General features: G+C 37.8%; 1 protein-coding gene across 1 annotated transcript in view; it reads right to left on the reverse strand.

The window, feature by feature from the left end:
- The window catches only part of si:ch211-186j3.6 (neural-cadherin), a 631,501-nt gene that overhangs the window by 131,532 nt on the left and 479,391 nt on the right, over nucleotides 1–20,578 (reverse strand). The window contains exon 21 of the mRNA XM_039763170.1: nucleotides 16,406–16,632. Coding sequence (XP_039619104.1) covers nucleotides 16,406–16,632 — 227 coding nt within the window. The remainder of the gene's footprint in view (nucleotides 1–16,405; nucleotides 16,633–20,578) is intronic.

Here is a 20,578-nt window from a genome sequence, read left to right on the forward strand (position 1 = left end):
CTTCACAAAACACCCACAGGCCAGAGAAAAATATGCAGCTGCAGAAACCATTGGCCACCAACTTATGATGCCAGCCTATACTGCCCTGAAGCCTGATGGACTCTTGAACCAAGTGAAAGAGCCAAAAACCAAGCAGAGACATACACATTAGAATGAAGCTTAGGAGTCCTGACAGACAAAGAAGAGGGAAGGCAATGTCTACCGTGACATGCCACCTCGAGTCAGCCATAGCTTCATACGCACAGACACATGGAAGAAAGGCCTCTGAGCAGCTGCGTTTATATAAACATATGTGAAAAGGCACTGACAACCACGCAGTTCTGACCCGTGTGCCAGATTAATGTGTAAATTACTGTGTGAAAAGGTAATTTGCATTCTGTTCTTCGAGGTTAAGCATTTCAATGAAACGGCACGCTGTTGCATTTGCTTCTAGTCACTATCACTGCTGACAAATTAGCTACTATCTGCTACAATGACTGCTGCAAAGAAAATGAATTAGCATTTTGCAACTGCTAGAGCTATCTAGCAGCAGGGGAAGGGGGAAAAGCATCTTAAGCATCTTCCTGTGTTATTCTTTTGAGTGCTACTACAAGTGACAATAATTAGATGGCGGCAGGCTTTTTACATTTCAAATCAACACCCTGGATCACCTTAAGGCTTGGATAATAGACATAATGTTAGAAATTAGCTCTTTTGCTTGAGGTAGGTAGATTGGCATTTGAGAAGTGATTTTATCACCCACGGTTAATTCACTGTGTGTGAAATGAACAGTCGCACTTATCAAATATATCCTGGGAAAACCTTCTTGTTTGAAAATGTTAATAATGCTTAATGGTTTTTTTCTAGTATTCATTAAGCATATTTAGACATTTTGTTTTCAATATCTTGTTTGTAAAAGTATAGCATAACATGAAAGCAAGAAAAATTTCGTCATGATGTATCAATCAGTCAGAGCCCTTCATGGTGAAAGGCAAAGGAACAGAAACTGACAGAACAAGAAAAGTGCTGAGGGCCAGTGATGAGCTGTAATCCTAAGGCAAGGTTCTGATTTTCTTATACTTTTTTTTTTTTTGAGAAAGCAAGCAAAGCGTGCGTTCTAATTCATGCAGCTGCACTTTCCAAACCACAGTCATCAGGCTGACGTCACATTCACAATATGAAAGGATTCAATGAAGCACATTCAAGATGTGCAGGTTTCTGTTTGTTCTTCTCTAATGGCCATAAACAATACAATTTCTAACTGAACATATCATAACAAAATTTAATTTCTTCAGGAATACATCATGTACCAGAAAAGTATCACAAGGTTGTAAATTGAGTCATGCTTGTGAGTAATTTGTATTTTTTTCAGTATAGTTTACCTGTGCATTTTTAGATAGCAATATGTTCTGAGATGTCACAATTTACACCTTCTCATGTTTTGTAAACTGGAAACACCAGGAAAATCTAGGGAATTAGGCAAGAGATTCCACATACCTCAAAGAATGGTCTTATTTTTTCTCAAGGGGGGTTCAGAAAACAACTTGTAATGGAAACACCAGAAATCCCAGAATACAATGACTACCAGTGAGGTCAGAAATGACTACAAGGATCCAACATCTTCCAGTTACATAGCATACTGAGATAAAATGGGAAGTCAGAAGCAAAACTAGCAATTCACTTTAATTTTAGAATATTAGAACATTTTTGAGAAGAACAGGCCATACAGCCCAACAAAGCTTACCATTCCAATCCACCTAATTCCTCTAAAGTAACATTAGTTGAGTTTTCAATGTCCTTAAAGTCCTACTGTCTACCACACTATTTGGGAACTTGTTCCATATATCTATGATTCTGTCTTCTTAAATATTTATGATTGTTTTTGAGAATGCCTATTGTACACTGTAAACAGGCCCTAACCCTGGAATTATGGGAGTTTACAGAGGATCGTGGTTTGTAAATGCATCAGGAACTAATGCTCCTGTAAGGAAACTTCTTAGCACTACAGTATCATAATAAGGGAGTCTAGAACGTCTAGGGATAATTATTATGAAGACTCCTGTGTAATTGTTTAAATAAATCTCTCTTTATTTCACAGAATGAAAACTTCTGTCCCTGAGTTCACATTACGGATGGTCAAACCTCGGTCAACAATAACAAATCATAATTCTAATTTAATTTAAGAAGGAAGGGTAAGCTGTTATCAAGGTAGGTTATTTTATCTTCACACTCAAAAATCTCATAGTGTTCTGCACTTCTGTTTCCACTTCCAATACTATAATCACCTTTGATCAATCAACCTAAGTTTAGATGACTGTGTTTAGCTCTGTTTATAGTTAGTGTTGTCAGAAAGGTCAGTAAAATTACTAAGACTGTTCTAGATATTAAACAAGAATGACAAGCAAGAATGTAGCTAGAAGGTAGCTAGGAGCATTTTAAGGCCAAACCAGCTTCAAAATAATTGAATGTATTTTTGAATTATCAAATGTTTGCTATTTGGAATTCCAAGTTTAACACAATCAGTTTGACTAATGCCATTTGTGTAGTAAAACAATTTTACAGAAGTCTACAGAGATTATTTGCAAAACAAAATACACAGTCATCATGGAATTGCTCGCGTACTGAAGTGACTTTAACTGCAGACGGAAATCCCATTTAACTTTGTGGTGCCAAGCAGAGTTGCGTTGCAGTGTAACAGTCTATTAGCCAGCGAAAGCAATGTGAAGAAATTGTCTGTTGTTACAGTCCTGCCTTTGTCCAGTCTGATAGCGGTCACGGGACATCGTATCTTTGATTGCTGGTACAATAAATAGTTCTCAGCAGGCATCAGCCACAGTGCTGCTCTTGTGAAAAGAATGGAGATAAATGCCATTAACTCAGAGAGGGAGAAGCAAGTTTGTTGTACCACGTGAACATTACTAAGAGAATAAAACTGAATAATAAAAAAATCAAGCACTAACTTTTACAATAGCCAAAATTTACACCGGGTGTTACAGACTCAAATCAAATGTATGTTTTTAATATATTAATATTAATAACAATAGTAGCTCACTACTCAACACGCAGAGTGCCCAGTGTCGAACCCAGGACACTGGGTTGTGGGTTATAAGGCACCGGTTCTAACCTCTGCATTATTCAAGAGCATGTACAAACTCCATGTTGATTAACATTTGAGCTCGGGCTTTTAACTCATTGACAGCAACAGGTAAATCAAATGTTTTTTTTTCATTGGTTATATGCTTTTATTAGATATTCGGACTAAAGTCTTCACACATTATACACTTCACGCCATTATTACTATAACATGGAAAAACTTTCTGCTTTAGGTATTTCACATTTCCTTTCATCCTACACTTACCCAGATCTTTGTAGTAATGGAACACACATGAAATGCATGTATTCCAAAAAACAATGTACTGTATTATTTACCGTATGCAACTCCAGATCTGTTTGCATGTTCTCCCCGTGTCTGCGTGGGTTTCCTCCGGGCGCTCCGGTTTCCTCCCACAATCCAAAGACATGCAGGTTAGGTGGATTGGTGATTCTAACTTGGCCCTAGTGTGTGCTTGGTGTGTTTGTGTGTGTCCTGTGGTGGGTTGGCACCCTGCCCAGGATTGGTTCCTGCCTTGTGCCCTGTGTTGGCTGGGATTGGCTCCAGCAGACCCCGTGACCCTATTCGGATTCAGCGGGTTGGACGATGGATGGATGGATGGAACTCCAGTCAGATAAAGCCTTGGCTTGAGCTGGGAGAACTTTTGCCTGAGTTGAGCTCAGTCAAGGAGGGGGATGGGACAGAAGGCTGGTTGCTGCTTGTCCATTTACAAAACAAAAGACGCTGTTGGAGAGGTGTGAAGGGATTTAAGGTAGGCCGGGATTACAAGTCTTTCCGTAGGCTTTAGGAATTCTAGTGTTAAACTTCATTGGGAAGAAGTAAAAATGGTAAAAAGTGTTTTCATTAGTTTGTAAACCAAATTTAAAAGAGAATAAAATAAAATATACCATGAACTACAGTATACTGTAGTTGACTTATATAGTGAATCTGTGACAAGGACAATGCAGTGATGTCTTATAAACCCAATTACAAGTTCTCAAGCTTACAATAGAAGTTCCTTTAGTCCAGCAGGATAAGTGGCTTATTTATCAAAATAGAACAGATCAATTATATATTACATAGCTTTAAGAACTAAATAGAATTTAAAGAAACAAATGCAAATGAATAAGCAAGGAACAAAAGAGCAACTAACCTTTAGCCTGCTGGTACAACTATGAAGCACAGCACTGCAGAAATGTGTTAGAATAAAGATGTGAATTAAGTGTGTCTTTGTACAGTATTTCTCTAGAAAATAATTTATAATGCTCTGGGAATTTTTTATACAGTATCTAAAAGAATTATTGTCCTAATATTGTGACTATCTGTGCTTTTAACTAGATGCTAATTAAAGACCCCTTTAGCAAATTTAATTCCTGAAATTTCTTAAAACACATATTAATGGCTGTGGAAATGTAGTTGTTGATTTAAACATTGAAACACACAAATTAATACAATGAATGACCATAAGAAATGGATATCATTAAAAAGAGTTCAGGGTAAATTTTACAGGAATATACATATATATTTTCATGGCAATCCAGTATCAGGTTTGAAATATGAATGATTTAATAGATACATATTGCAGTGTTTATTCAACAATGAAAGAAATTTACCAAGTTTATTTCCTTCTGATAGATAGATAGATAGATAGATAGATAGATAGATAGATAGATAGATAGATAGATAGATAGATAGATAAATTTAAAATTTTACGAAGTAATACCTAATATAAGGTATTTTTCTTTACTCTGTTTTATACATGTAAAAATACAGCCGATGAATTCTTCTAAAATCTCTCAAGTTTCCGTAATTCATTTTATAGTTTTTTGACTTAATGTTTAGATAAAATAGTTTGGCATTTTAATTTAATTGTCCAGTTGTGCTCCAGGTAAATGTGATAAATTTACTATTTATTTTGTCATAAACATCCCATAGGAATTAAAACTCAAAAAGAGATCTTCTTAATATTTTTTTTGGTTTCTCCTTGAAAACAAGAAATAAAATTGAGATGTTATATTTTGTCTCCTACTTCTCAGAGTTTTCTCCAGATAAAAAAAACAATCTCCTAGTGTTGTCACAAGTGTCTCCCCTTGAGTTTCAGCAGAGATCTCAGTAAAATCACACAATGGGTTGAGATTTTCCAAGTCTTGTTTTAATATTTTTTTTCACTTTGAAATTGTTTGTATTATGTGTTTAGTAATATATTGGGAAATGTAAGGACATTTGTTTGTATAACAAAACACTACTATGATTACATTATTGTAGTCCTTGCTTCTGAATAATAATATTGGTTGCTCTAATTTATATTGCCGTATTCCAATTAGATCACACTCTTTCTGGAAGAATAGGCAGGCAGTGTGGCATCATGGTTAATACATTGGACATCAAGGCCTGAGGTTTTTGGTTTCATATCCCACTGCTGACGTTGCGTGACCACAAGCAAGTCACTTCATCTGCCTGTTCTCCAACTGGAAAAACAAACTGTAATGTAAACAATTAAATCTCAAATCTTGTAAGTCACCTTGGATAAAGGCATCAGTTCAATAAGAGGTAAAAAAAGACTTGATAGAGATTAAAACAAGACTAGAAAGAGATCTCATAAAATATAATGCATTCTTAAGCCAAATTCTTAATTTTGACTCCTTATAATTCAGTTCATCTAAAGCTATTTCTCCTAAGGAGTTGTAGAAGATACATCTGTGACAAATGTGATTCTTAAATGAAACATGAAAAATGAGTCTCATGAGCAATCAAAGATCAACCATTAAGCAGTAATATTTTCCTATGGGATGGTTTCTTTCTTTTTGGTTGCCCTAGGGTTTTATGATTTTGTCCAGAGTGCTTATTTGAATATATGAAAGTGATAATAATTAGCTTTATTAAATTTTAGGTAGTTTGTTCAAATTTTAGCCATCTGTAATGTTCCTGGTCATATCTGGGTGATTACAGGAAATGAATGGGTAAGACATTAGGTAAGAATAGGGATGATTTGGTGTTGGGTGAAGTTCAAAAGCCCTTCCATTGTATCTCTGTTCTTGGGAATATCTGTTTTTGTCAAATATTAGATGACACATTAGCTAAGAATGAGTGAAGCAGAGTGGACACTCATGTGGTGAGAAGTTGGGAGAGGTGTTATTGTTGTGTGCTGGCAGAGGCTCTGAGAAATAAACGTGCATCTTTGGGTCCTTCCTCACATTTTACTCTTTATCAGCACAATGAGCAGATGACTTATTGTGTATAAGGTTCTTGGTCACATATTTGACCATGACTCTTGTGAGAAAAAGGTCTGCATGACATTGAACCAGATAAAAAAGTAGAAAATGTAATGTCTGAACAGAGTAAAACATTAAATATGACCCAGACCACGAATTAACAAATGACAAAGACGGACCAGCTGAGATGGAAGTAATATTCTATTCAAAGAACAGGAATTTGCTGTAGTCTTCCTCCCTGCCTGACAGATAAAGAAGGGTGTCAGCTGAGAATGTCATTAGAATGACTCCATGGGTCAACAAGGAATGCAATGGCCTATGCAGAATATGTAAATCTTTAAATTGTTTCTGACAAAGGCTGTTGAAAGGCCAGTGCAAGATATGATAAATCAGATGGGAAACTTATGTATAGAGATATTCAGAGATGCCAGCACCATCCAAGCACACTAGACTTTGCCAGTGCGGTGAGGAATGTACAGGAAAAAAAAGATCTACCTGCCTTTCAGCTGCCCTAACAAAAAAAACAGACCAAAGGTTATAGGTGCCACCATTGTGCCCCAAGGGATGTAAAACTCAGCAGTATATGCCACAAATGTAGTAATAGTAGTAGTAGTAGTAGTAGTATCAGTAGTGGAGATAGCAGTGATAGTACTTTCACATATAGAGTTCAATGAATGTCTTACTTGTATGTCCAACCAACATGTACTTTGTCACCACTCTCTGGCAGCATTATAGATACTGATATATTGGAAGGTATGACTCCTTTTTATTTAACAGAAAACACAAATTTGCTTACCTAACATACTCGTTTCCACTCTTGTTCAGTGACGCGCTCAGTAAGAGAGACCTTGAGGAAAAAACACTGAGAAAAACTCTAGCATTTACAGATGATAAAAGTCAACAGTGCAGTTATTATGAATCAACTTCCATTCTTTTTTGTTAATTTATGTAACTTCAGTTGTAGCCAGTCTGAACCGTAGCATTACACCTGTTGGAAAAGTAGCTCTGAATGAGTAGGCTGTCATTGTCTTATTGATATGCAGAATGAGACGGTATATGTGAAGTTTACATGATGTGGTAAATACATTTATAAGACACACAGCATCATTGCTGCATGCTGCCACTAATGTGCTTAAACACATACAAATAAGAATGTTCATTTTATCTTATGACCTGTTTGATTTTGTGATGTTTGCAAAATAAATGCTCATTTGAACTTAGTTGTTTTACTTTGTAAATAAAATCATATAAACAATTCTGACCAGAAATGCAATTAATGTAATTATGTGATACCATTATAATTTTGAAATGATTTCAAAACAAGTATCCAGTTTTTGATGATCACTTTTCCTCTGGTTTTTACTGCAGTCAAAATAACACAAACTATGAGACAATTTTCCTCAAAAAAAGTAGTATAACTTCAGGTAAATGAAGTCTATGTGTCATAAATTCCAAAGAGAAGCACAAAACTTGTGATACATGACTAGGAATGTTGATGGTTAAAAGGTGTATGACAACTTAGGTTGTAATATACAAAATATTTTATGTAAACAAATGAAATGTGCCACCAAAGTTTGGGCATTCAAAATACAAAGTGGTCTTTAAAATAGTTCAATGGTTATTTAAACAAATAAGCATTCTGTATGCTGGCAAAAGTGAGTACTTGATTATAAAATGAGAATGTCAAAATTGTTTGTGACAGCACAAACATATCTGTATTATCTGTATCTGTGTTTTTTGATAGAGGTCAGTGTTAAAAACGATAAATAAAATAAAAACTGACTGGTATACTGTTCCTCTGTCCACTGTATAGAATCAACCTATTTAGAGTCAATCTGTGAATGATATAGAAACATGTACACATATGTTAAAAGTCTACATTAATCATGCAGGACTTAAGTATAAAGATAGGTCCATGGTTCTACTCAGCTGCATCCTAAAACTGCTTATAATAGTATATAAGAGTCAACAGACTACTATACCCCCACTGCAGCACAAACTTCCCTATCTCTCAGTATTGATCGCCATTATTATTAACTACAGCAAAGACATCAGTCTGTATTGAGAAAGGAAATGATGTCAACTTACTGGACATCCCATTTTTAACTCCAACAGCTGTTTTTGAGTTATAGTGCTGCTGCATCTCTAGGACACAAGTTCTTTGACGATCTGGATGAAAGCTTCTCATTTTTTTTCTTTCATGTAATAATTCTGCTTTAAGGCAGTTCAGTATCCAAGCAAATTAAGGCACCCAAGATCAGTAAAGTGTCATTTTATGTTACCGGTTAGAAGGATGTCCTCCAGAGAGCAATGAATAAGAACATAGAATGCTCAGCTCTTGGGACAAAACACAGTATGTTGCCATCAGCAATATTTGAAGCTGCCTATGCTTGGGTTGGATTTATCTACTAACCCTAATTAGACCAGTCATGTCGATATTAATATTTCCCTATACGCATCTCTTTAGTTGCAACATAAGGTAGAGTACCATTTGCTGATAACCTAATATGGCACATTACTATTAATACCACACTGAATAAAAATCTTTCCCAAAGAACTTGTTTTTTCTACAGTGTAACACTGTAATATTTATAAAATAGAAAATTTTAAACATTAATATTAATAAAAGATTAGGGGCGGCACGGTGGCGCAGTGGTAGCGCTGCTGCCTCGCAGTTAGGAGACCCGGGTTCGCTTCCGGGTCCTCCCTCGTGGAGTTTGCATGTTCTCCCGTGTCTGCGTGGGTTTCCTCCGGGCGCTCCGGTATCCTCCCACAATCCAAAGACATGCAGGTTAGGTGGATTGGCGATTCTAAATTGACCCTAGTGTGTGCTTGGTGTGTTTGTGTGTGTCCTGCGGTGGGTTGGCACCCTGCCCAGGATTGGTTCCTACCTTGTGCCCTGTGTTGGCTGGGATTGGCTCCACCAGACCCCCGTGACCCTGTGTTCAGATTCAGCGGGTTAGAAAATGGATGGATGGATAAAAGATTAACAAAAATGAAAATATCTAAACTTTAAGGAAAAGCTTGAATATACTCCGTCTCAGTGTAATCACACCCATTAATAGACCATCCGTCTACCATTATCTGACAACGTCAATCAATTGATATGTCTTGAATCTTGTCAGAGTTCATCTAACTAATTATTTAAGTGGGCCCCATTACAATCAGTCAGTACTCTGAAAGTGTATTGAATTCCTTAGCCTAGTTTTTCTGCTTTGCTTGCTTCCTTTATTTTTGTTTCTTAGTATTTCTTGGTCTCACTTGCGTTTGTCTTTGCCCAATCTATTTTATATTTTTTGTTGATTTGAGACTTCCGTATCATCGGTCTCTTGGTACACATTTTTAACTAAACGGTATACTGATTTCTCCATCCTTGAATCCTGATTTCCATACTTTTCTGATCAACTATAATAACCTGTTCATTGTGATGGCTCAATAGCCTGCAGTCCTGGGCCTTTTCCATCTCCCAGGATGCTGATAGTCATAACTGAGAATGAACTAGCATGAATGAGGACACAAATCTGCAGTTTTAAGGTGCAAAATTGTATTGTGCCTTTATTCACAGCAAACAGTGTATGCAGTGTATTCAATAAATAATCATTCATAAAAACAGTGCAGTGGCAGAAGATAAAAACCAATAAATAAATCCCATGAATAAATAGCTAAAAGTTGGAATAATCCTAAAATCAGGATCAATTTTCTTCCATCTAATTCCCAGTGCTTGGCTCTCTTATTTCCGCTGCTCACCCACATGGGTCTGCTCAGCAGAGATGACTCACTGGCAAACACAGTCCACTACCTGACTCCTGTCCCAGCCACCTCTGTCGGTACTCGCTGGGACATTTTGAGTATGGCTCCATCCTCCTGCTACATACAGAGATTCAGCAGAACCGCTGGAGCCCATGATCATTCCTGCTCCAAGTTGCTCAGCAGGATTGATCTGCTCCTGGAGTGCCATTTCTCTTCCTCCATTGCAAGGCATCCCCAACTGCTTCACCTCTTCTGTATGGCACTGTCCCGACCACTGAGTCCTTCTCTTCCTTTTTCTTTCTCCACTTTATTAAAAAATTTTTTCTCCACTCATTTTGACCTACTTAGACCTTTGTATAATCCTGTGAGTGCAGGTGCACTAAACAATCTGCAGAGCACTAGTGAGAAATGGATGAGCCAACTGCACTCATGCATTTAAACACGCAAATATCCAATTCCACCATTAAGTTGTCCATGGCTGCACAGCTTTTCTCTTGCACACCTACACTCACAAGGTCTGAGCCATACTATTCTTTTAAAACACCTGCATTCAGATCAGCCACAGAACCCAGACACACTTCACCTGCCTTCAAATCTAGCCCTACCCTAGTGTGTCCCTTCTTATTAGCTTAGATTATTTTAGATAAACTTTATTAATCCCAAGGGGACATTCAGATGCAAATAGCAGCAGAAACATAAAAACAAGGATACAGACTCACAGGACGAGTGATACAGCCAGTCAATCAATCAGTGTACATAGATAGATAGACAGACAGCCCGACAGACAGACAGAGAGACAGATAGATAGATAGATAGATAGATAGATAGATAGATAGATAGATAGATAGAAATGTAACGTGACATTTAAAAAAAAAAAATTCTGCCCTGACTATTGTGATATTTTTATGCTTTAAGAAATACTCTACTCAAAAGTGAGTTTTATTTATATGTTACGTATCTCATATAGCTTGCAGCAAAGGCCAAGAAAGGTTTTAAAGTTAATGTTTTCATACAGATCGAAGATAACATAGTTTCTTATGTAATAAGGGTCTGTAATGTCCAACACTACACAATAGTAAACAGTGTTAAAAAGTCCATGAAAATATTTTATGTTAGTCACGTCACATAATCTACATATCAAGTCACAACATCCCAAAGCATGTAGTTTTAATTAAATATTGTTAAATAAACCACTTGTGGAAAACGCTCTAGTGATCAAAAATGGAACACACTCAGATGTACCCAAACATTCGAACTGCACACCTGCTTCTCTGCCACATTCACTAGTCAGGTGTCCAATCCATAAATAGCTTATGCAATGGCTAACATTGTACTCCTTACGATATCAGTAAAAATCGTGCACTGAGAGACATGTAAAGCTAAAGATTAAAAGTTAAAGAAAAGTTAGAGAAAACATTATCAGAAAAAGGATATGCTTCATACTTATCCAAGATGCTCCAACAAGCAGAATGATTGCCATTAAATACTCCTAAATTACTTCAGTTGTTGATATGAATATAAAAGTAATGACTGGAGGCAGTCTTTTTAGTAAAAATACATCTGTTTGAGGTGTTGTATGCATAAGTAGACAATGTGACATGTGGTTTATGTAACATGAGTAACGTGAGATTTTTTCATAGGTATTTTTGACATTGTTTGCTGTTGTCCAGCATTGGTCACGAAAGATGCCTGTGTAAGTGCCAGGCAGGATTATCTGTCATCCTGTCTGGGATGAGTATGGGGCCCTTAATTGGATGGGAAGATAAAGGAGCAGTGGGAGAAGGCTCCTAATTTTGAATATTTTTATCCCCTATCTACTACATGGCAGCATCCTTGGACCTCAGTAACCATGTGGAACCCTACATAGCATGATGGGAGTTGTAATGCTGTTAGTCAGCCCTGCTGGGTCCCATGTGTGCTCTGGGGATTTAGAATCCCTACTTTTTAGGATTTTCACTTGAAGTGGAGTGCTTCCTTCGAGGTAGGAAGCAGTCTAGCCTCCTCCAGCTGAGTCAGAGGAAGGCAAACCTCACTGGAGGGAAATGGATGGAGAGTGAAGAGAAGAGAACAGAAGAGAAGAGAAGAAGAAATAAGCATTTGTTCAAGATTGTGTTTGTGCAACATGTCAACACATGGGAGTTGTAATGCCGTTATTCAGCCCTGCTGGGTCCCATAGCATAATATTGGCATAATAAAATCATTTGTTCTGAATCCATGACTGTGTTTGTGTTGGTTGTATCCATGATTTGGGACTTGGTGGCACCCCTTATCTGTCACACCTATTATATCAGAAACTTCATCTCAATTCTACATGAAAACTAGAGATTAAAAACATTCTTAACAGTCACTACAAACTACATATTGAAAAATGCAATACAAACTAATGATCTGCATGTTTACTTTTTCAATACTCTGTGATCACAAATTAGAAAGACGCTTTCTAAAATTTTTCTGAAAATAATCTTGTACTTACATCCCCAAGTCCACATTGACCTTAACCTCTTTTACCACATGATTAGACTGTGAGATCCTATCATTGAAACCATCAAGCAGTGCTTCTTGACACCACCAACTGGACATTTTGCTTCTCTCAATTACTTCATTCATCAATGCACTAACCAAATTCCTTGCAAACTTTCTCCTCGCAACAACCTTCCTAAAGGTGAACGTCAGGCACCTCGGGCACTGCACCATCCAGATGATATTGTTAACAATCAGACATAAAAGAGGTGTTTGGTGGTGGTCTGGCAAAATGATTTATTTTTTTTTATTGCAGAACCTATGCCTCCATCACGCAGGATGCTACAAATGACTATCAGCAATATTTTACCGTTTCAATTTTCACCTGCAACAATAAATAGCCTTCTTAATGCTGTTTCATTGTTGAAAGTTCACAGATATTTCAATTCTACCTTCTTCCCAAAATCCACAAATCAGCCAATATTGGATTCTGTATTGTTTCTGCATGCAACTTCCCCACCATTTCTTGGTAGCCTAATAAGGCACTTATTGCAATTCTGTTCTCATATTTAAAAACACCAACCATGCTCTCCAGTTCTCTGACTCTTTTGGTTTCACAGTACAGGCAAACATCACCTCTTAATCATTCCTCACAATGGAAGCCTTATTGCCCTCAGACAGAAATCCAGATCAGGATTCTCCCATGCAAACTCACATCAGACTAGCAGAACTGGTTCTTAACCTCAGTGCTTCCTTTGCCAAAAGCAAATTTCATTACCAACATCTTCATTGTCAGAGTAGATGAACATTCATCTTCTTTGTGCCTTTGTGTCTAGTATGTTACAGGCTTGAACTAAACAAAATATTGATGATTGTGTTTGCACTGCTCCAAATGTCAGCTACACGAATTCATTACCAAATATACCAGCTCCTATCCATCTCTTAGCTGATGCAGCTGTCATAACTGTACCATTCCTTGACATCAGCCTTTCTATAAGCTTTCCAAGATTTCAAACCTTACTTTATTATAAGATAATGAGCACACTAAAATCTCTTCTTCTTTTGTAGTACCATAGACTCCACTACCTCAGCAGCAATGAAGTTAACTTCTGTAATGAACCACCCAGAATAAGGAATTTCCTTGTCCACAGAGGATACTCTTCTCATATATTAAACATGGCCCTCAACCAAGTCAAGAGGAGACATTAACCCTATGCGGAAGATGACTAAAAGTAACTTCTATCCTGAAGATTTTTCCTTACTCATTTTGCAAAAGATACTTTCCACAGAAGCCTTTTTCCATATCCTCCCTTGATCTCCTACATTGACGTCCAAGTTACCAGAAAGTTTTGTCTGCAGCTCACTTCACAAAGCAGTGACACATTCTTTGCAAGGCATTTTCAGTTGTAACAATAACTTCTGTATCACCCGCAAATATGTCAAGATTAATACCCCCTGTCTGGTCCCTCTGGAAAGTAATATTAAACAATAGGCCACATGACAGTCCAAAAATCTCATATACTGCATTTTTTATTAGAAATGTCCAACCATCTGTATGTATCTAGGTGAAACAGGGAGACACCTTGCGGATCATTTCAAAGTGCCTGTTCTAGCCATTGAGATCACACATTTATTGATGATAGATACACTGATCTCTAGGTTTGTGTTCTTTCACAGGGTTTTAAACACACATTTCAAAGAGAAACAGATGAAGCCAAGATCATTCTCATCTAAGAGAACTTAAGGACAGAATAACATTTTTCACTTTGTTCCTCGCCTTCCCTAACAGCAGTTTTTTGCACTTTTCTGTTTTGCATTGCTTTCATCTCTCCCTGCTTTTTCCTCCTCAGTCACATACCTGATGAATACTACAGAGCTGAAACGTTGTTTCTCTTACATCCTTTTCTTTTCAGACTGGAGGTGACTTCCAATTCCACTCATTCCATGAATGGAGTGTGCCCATTAAACTAGGTTGCATAGGATTTGAAGGTAAAGCCCAATCTTTCATGGTAGCACATGGAGACACATAGGAAGCGCCACCAAGACAGATGGGTGTATCACAATGACTGTGGAGGAGAAGAAATGAGCTCTGGATGGGTCTACTGGGAATAGAATTCTGATGTTGAGAGACTCGTATTAACTTTTTCAGGGCTGATGTCAACTTTTGTTGAAATTCAGGGGTTGAGGATGGTAATCAGCTGTAAACTGCAACAAAACTTGCCATCACATTTTAGTTGGACTCTCTTTGCCAGAAGGAAAGTTAGCTTTTTTGATTTGACCTTGATTGCCTCTGCATGCGTGAGTAGTGAAGAGCAAACAACCTCTAAAATGGCATCGACCTCTGGTGACAGACCAAAGCGAATGCGCAAAGCAAAATACTCCATAGATGACGATTTGCTTATTATCACTAACTCGAACTCTGACTTTCCGGACTCTCATTTTGATGCAAGTGATCTGGAGATGGAGATCGAGAAAAGCATCAGCTGATCAATCCCCAGATGATTGTGGTACTGAGCATGTTCGTGTAGCCGATGCCCCTATAGCTACATTTGCTGGCGATTGACCGCCACTTACAACAAGAGATACAAACCAGACTGCATCGTACTGCGACTGCCACCACCAGCACCACCCACCTGACATGTGAAGATAGTCAGGGCAGCCGGTCTGCCGCACATTCCTGCTGGCCATTGGGCGCCAACAGCAGCCACAGAAACAGACATTTTATTTTGAAATATGTGTGAAACCATTGCTTTGGTTGCTTTTTTGAAAATGGAGTTTTTTGGAAAAAATATTCAGCCCTCAAAGAGTTAACCAAAGACATAAGGTTATAACACTGAAGAGACCTGACATTTTTCTCCACAAAAACGAATGTCACAACTACTGCATTGCTGCTTCAAAACAGAGCTCAGCCATAAATGCAGATAAAACATGAAAAAGGCAAAATTGACAGCTTTTAACAAATAAGCATAAATAAATACATTTATACAAAAAAGATTAAGCTTTCCTTGAAATTATTGACCTGCAAGAGTGCTAAAGATATGCTGATAAACACTCGTACTCCACTGTAATGATGTTTCACTACTCCGTCATGAACAGAATTCTGATAAATTGCAACGCCAGTCCCAGGTAACATCATTATAAAAAAGGAAACAACTAAACTCTATGCACAAACACGCACATTCTCCATGCTTTACTCATGGGGACTTCCCTTTTTCTCTCACTTTGCTTTAATTTGTGATTTCTAACACAGCCAATTCTAAAACACATAATACATTATCAGTCTTATAATTCTTTGCATGCTATTTTTGAACCAAACAGATAGATATTTAACAGATCCCTTGAAACATGTCAACATGTTCATTTTTTGGGAATTATGATACTCTTCATGTCAGGACATATTGTTAAAATAATAACAGCTACTCCAGAATACATAGACACATGCAGATTCGCAGTATAAAAATATAAAAGTTCATAGATAGTAACTAAACAACAAAGAACAAAACATACTGTATAGTGACCACAAAGAAACATGAATATCTGTCTCCTGTAGTTTTTTGGCATCTTAAATTTCTGATTACACACTAAATAACTCCTTGTTTTCCATCTACCACCATGCTTATAGGCTACCTTTGTAAATTCTTATTTACTAATGCAAAATTTGTTATCTAAACCAGGGTCATTGGGAGGGACAGCCTACAGCTACTGCATTGGATGCAAAGCAGGAATCAGTCTGAAATAAGAGGTAACACAGGCCACACAACACCCACACTGTGGACTAGAGTCCTGTCCAGGGTTAGTTCTCATCTCTTTTCTTCAGCTAGAGCTCCTGGAATATGATGCTCCCACAGATGCCCAGTGTAATTAAAGTGGGTTTAATGGATGGGTCATACTTTGAAAACAGGACAGTTCTTACCTTTTGCTTATAAGCTGCTACATAAGCATGCAGCTTTTCCGGTCTGAAATATGTGGAGCTATGCACAGAGAATCTCAAGTCTGTATTCCTGCCTCTAATATTCAAGACACTGAACAGGTTCACATTATCTGGGTGAACCGACAGGATTTCGGCCAGGATCTCTTTGAAGAGTTCATATCTGCTCTTTCCCTCTAGTCTCTTCTGAACAAACTCTTCTGCTGTGATATCTAAAATAAAAAGCAAATTTGTAAAGTTACCTTTGTAGGATAGGCATCATTGAATATTCTCACTTTTTAACTTTGAGGCATACATTTTCCAATTATGTTCGCTGCAAGAGCTTCATTTAAAATTAAATGCATGTTTCCATCTTTGCATTCAACAGGCAGCAGTCATCTGGCCAAAGCCTACAATCTGTGTGTGTGTGCCATACCTGAGGGTCATTCTGGTTAAATATTTCTAACAAATATTGTTAAACAGGCATTTCTTTTAAGTTTTGGAATGCAGATAAGCCTTCATATTATTTATTTTGCAATATTTTGCATTTAGAACATGCACATATACATTAAATAATACATTTGTTTTTGGATTGTATATTCCAGTCATTCGCTACATATTTTAATTTTCATAGATTGTTTCATGCTTGCTGACCGACATACCTAATGTCTCCTATGGAGTTCAACAAACTCAATGCCTGCACAAGCATCTCTATATGGCATCACTGCAGACAGTTTTCTTGAGATGGCCCAATATGAATTAATGCAAGAGTGAAATATGCTGAAAATTTCATTTATATGTTTTTGCATTAGTTGTCATTCAAAAACACAGAATACGAAAATGTCAAAATGAAAAGGAATTTCTTTAGACCAATAAAATTATACAGACAAACATTTTACTACTTTCCTTCATCTTTGGGGAAAAGTTACAATACAGCTTTGGAGATGGTGCCAGTCCTTCACATACACTCTCATGGCAAGGCATTTTAGAGGCACCAATTAATCTAACCTACACAGATTTGGAGCATATGAGGAAACCAATGCACCCAATAAAATTGCAGACATGAGGAGAACATGAAATTTCCATTCAGATGGGCAACCAGGCAGAGATATGAATGCAGGACTTTGAAGATCTGGAAATAATATTACCAACTTAATATAAATATAAATAGAAAAGAACTGATCTCATAAACTATTATTCTTATTCTTTCAGCATGAGACATTGATATCTATGCTAATAAAAGGCAAAGCCCTCACTGACTCACTCACTCATTGACTCACTCACTCACTCACTTATCACTAATACTCCAACTTCCCGTGTAGTTGGGCAGGTTTCATTTCGAAACTCTACGCGTAATGGTCATAACTGGAACCTATTTTTCTCCATATACTGTAATGGACGTTAGCTCGATGGGTGAGGGGGTGGAGCTGCGTGTGACATCATCACGCCTCCCACGTAATCACGTGAACTGACTGTGACCGCAGTACATAGAAAAGAAGGAAGAGCTCCCAAAGAGCGCTGAAGAAAAACGCCGAATACTTTATCCGCGAGATACAAGTTTAATGAGAAGATACGAGGTATAAACGAGACTTTGGATCACTTTGTAACGGAGTTAAAATTGCTGTAGCTAGAAACTTTTAAGTGCCGGGTCTTAGCTAACATTAAATAAAGCTGTGGACATTGCGAGATCGCACGAGATAGCACAGGCACAGCTCAGAAGCTTCGATGCATGTAGTCCGAGCGGCTCACGTGAAAAGCAAGACCTCTAAAGAGTGTGGAGACTTTTGATCACATGAACGTGTCTGCAAAAAGTGGCTTTTCCTGCACTTCAAAAATACTACAAAAGTCGGGCAGCCGGCACACGCACACGTGCGTAGCTGTGCCGGCCTTTGAGACGCTGACTGCGCTTCTGCCTTAAGTGAAAATAAACACTTTTAATTTTTTTCCTCCTTCCCATGAGCTATAGCCCAGACAACTGTAAACACGGGATCCCATTTCTAGACTGCGGCAAACTAATATTAAGGCGCTTCGCACTTTCTTTTACACGTATACGATTATGAGGTCGTCAGGTCGGATTATGAAGACACGCACAAGAGTGGAGGATCGACAGTGTCATCCCGGCCAGTTAATGGCAGGGCTGTCTCTCCAGTCTACACGAGACCCACCGCGACGCTCATATCGTCAGCGAAGACCTCTCTCTACATTATATAAAAGAAAAAGGCAAGTATCCTTTCTTTACACCTTTTTTCCTTTTATATCAAACCAAAGCCTAGATTACCTGAAACCACTCCAGTGGTGCTCAATGTATCTTTACTTCTTAAAACGTTAATGTTTTACTGTTTAATAACTTATAGACTACATTTTATTTTTTTCCATTGCACTCAATGAGCGAGGCCAATGGGTGATCATATATATATATATATATATATATATATATATATATATATATATATATATAAATATATATGAATGACCTCCAAAGAGCGCGGAGACTTTTGATCATGTGAACGTGTCTGCAAAAAGTGGCGTCTCCTGCCCTGCAAAAGTTGAACAGCCAGCGCACGCACGCATAGCTGTGCCGACCTTTGAGACGCTGACTGCGCTTCTGCCTTAAGTCAAAGTGAGTACTTTTAATTTTTTTCCTCCTTCCCCTGAGCTATAGCCCAGACAATTGCAAACACGGGATCCCTTTTCTAGACCGCGGCAAACTAATATTAAGGCGCTTCGCACTTTCTTTTACACGTATACTATTATGAGGTCGTGGAAGACATGCACAGGAGTGGAGGACCGACAGTGCCATCACAGCCGATTAATGGCAGGGACGTCTCACCAGTCTACACAAGACCCACTGCGACGGTCCCCAAAAGGCGCTCATATTGTCAGCGAAGACATCTCTCTAAACTATATAAAAGAAAAAGGCAACTTTCCTTTCTTTACACCTTTTTTTCCTTTTATCCCAAACCAAAGCCTTTCTCTCTTAACACTGCAGAGGACAAAAACTAATTTTCTTTAATTGCTGGTAATGCCGGTAAGGCACATTACCAGAGGCAGAAATTTGGACGTTCACACAGAAAATGTAATTTCTATACCACAGCCATCGTGTAGCGCCTTCCAAAAGGGATCTACTACCGAGAGATGATCCATATACATTTTAGCTGCTGTTAGTACTACTTACCTGTTGTGTTACACAGTCTTTAAAATGTAGTTTACCCGAAACCACTCCAGTAGTGCTCAATGTAGCTTTACTTCTTAAAATGTTAATGTTTTACTGTTTAATAACTTATAGACTACATTTTATTTTTTTCCCCTTGCACTCAGTGACCAAAGCTATACACACACATATAGACACATACATATATATACACATATATATACCTGTGTGTATGTATATATATATATATATATATATATATATATATATATATATATATATATATATACACACACACCTATCTACATTATATATATATACACACACATACATACATACACACACACACACACACACATATATAATTTGTGTGTGTGTATATATAATGTAGATTATATATTGAGCAGTATATATATATACTGCTCAAAAGAATTAAAGGAACACTTTTTAATGAGAGTATAGCATAAAGTCAATGAAACTTATGGGATATTAATCTGGTCAGTTAAGTAGCAGAGGAGGTTGTTAATCAGTTTCAGCTGCTGTGGTGTTAATGAAATTAACAACAGATGCACTAGAGGGGCAACAATGAGATGACCCCAAAACAGGAATGGTTTAACAGGTGGAGGCCACTGACATTTTTCCCTCCTCATCTTTTCTGACTGTTTCTTCACTAGTTTTGCATTTGGCTACAGTCAGTGTCACTACTGGTAGCATGAGGCGATACCTGGACCCTACAGAGGTTGCACAGGTAGTCCAACTTCTCCAGGATGGCACATCAATACGTGTCATTGCCAGAAGGTTTGCTGTGTCTCCCTGCACAGTCTCAAGGGCATGGAGGAGATTCTAGGAGACAAGCAGTTACTCTAGGAGAGCTGGAGAGGGCCATAGAAGGTCCATAACCCATCAGCAGGACCAATATCTGCTCCTTTGGGCAAGGAGGAACAGGATGAGCACTGCCAGAGCCCTACAACATGACCTCCAGCAGGCCACTGGTGTGAATGTCTCTGACCAAACAACCAGAAAGACTT

This window comes from Polypterus senegalus, chromosome 9 (genome assembly GCF_016835505.1).
Source record: "Polypterus senegalus isolate Bchr_013 chromosome 9, ASM1683550v1, whole genome shotgun sequence".
NCBI classification, from domain to species: domain Eukaryota; kingdom Metazoa; phylum Chordata; class Cladistia; order Polypteriformes; family Polypteridae; genus Polypterus; species Polypterus senegalus.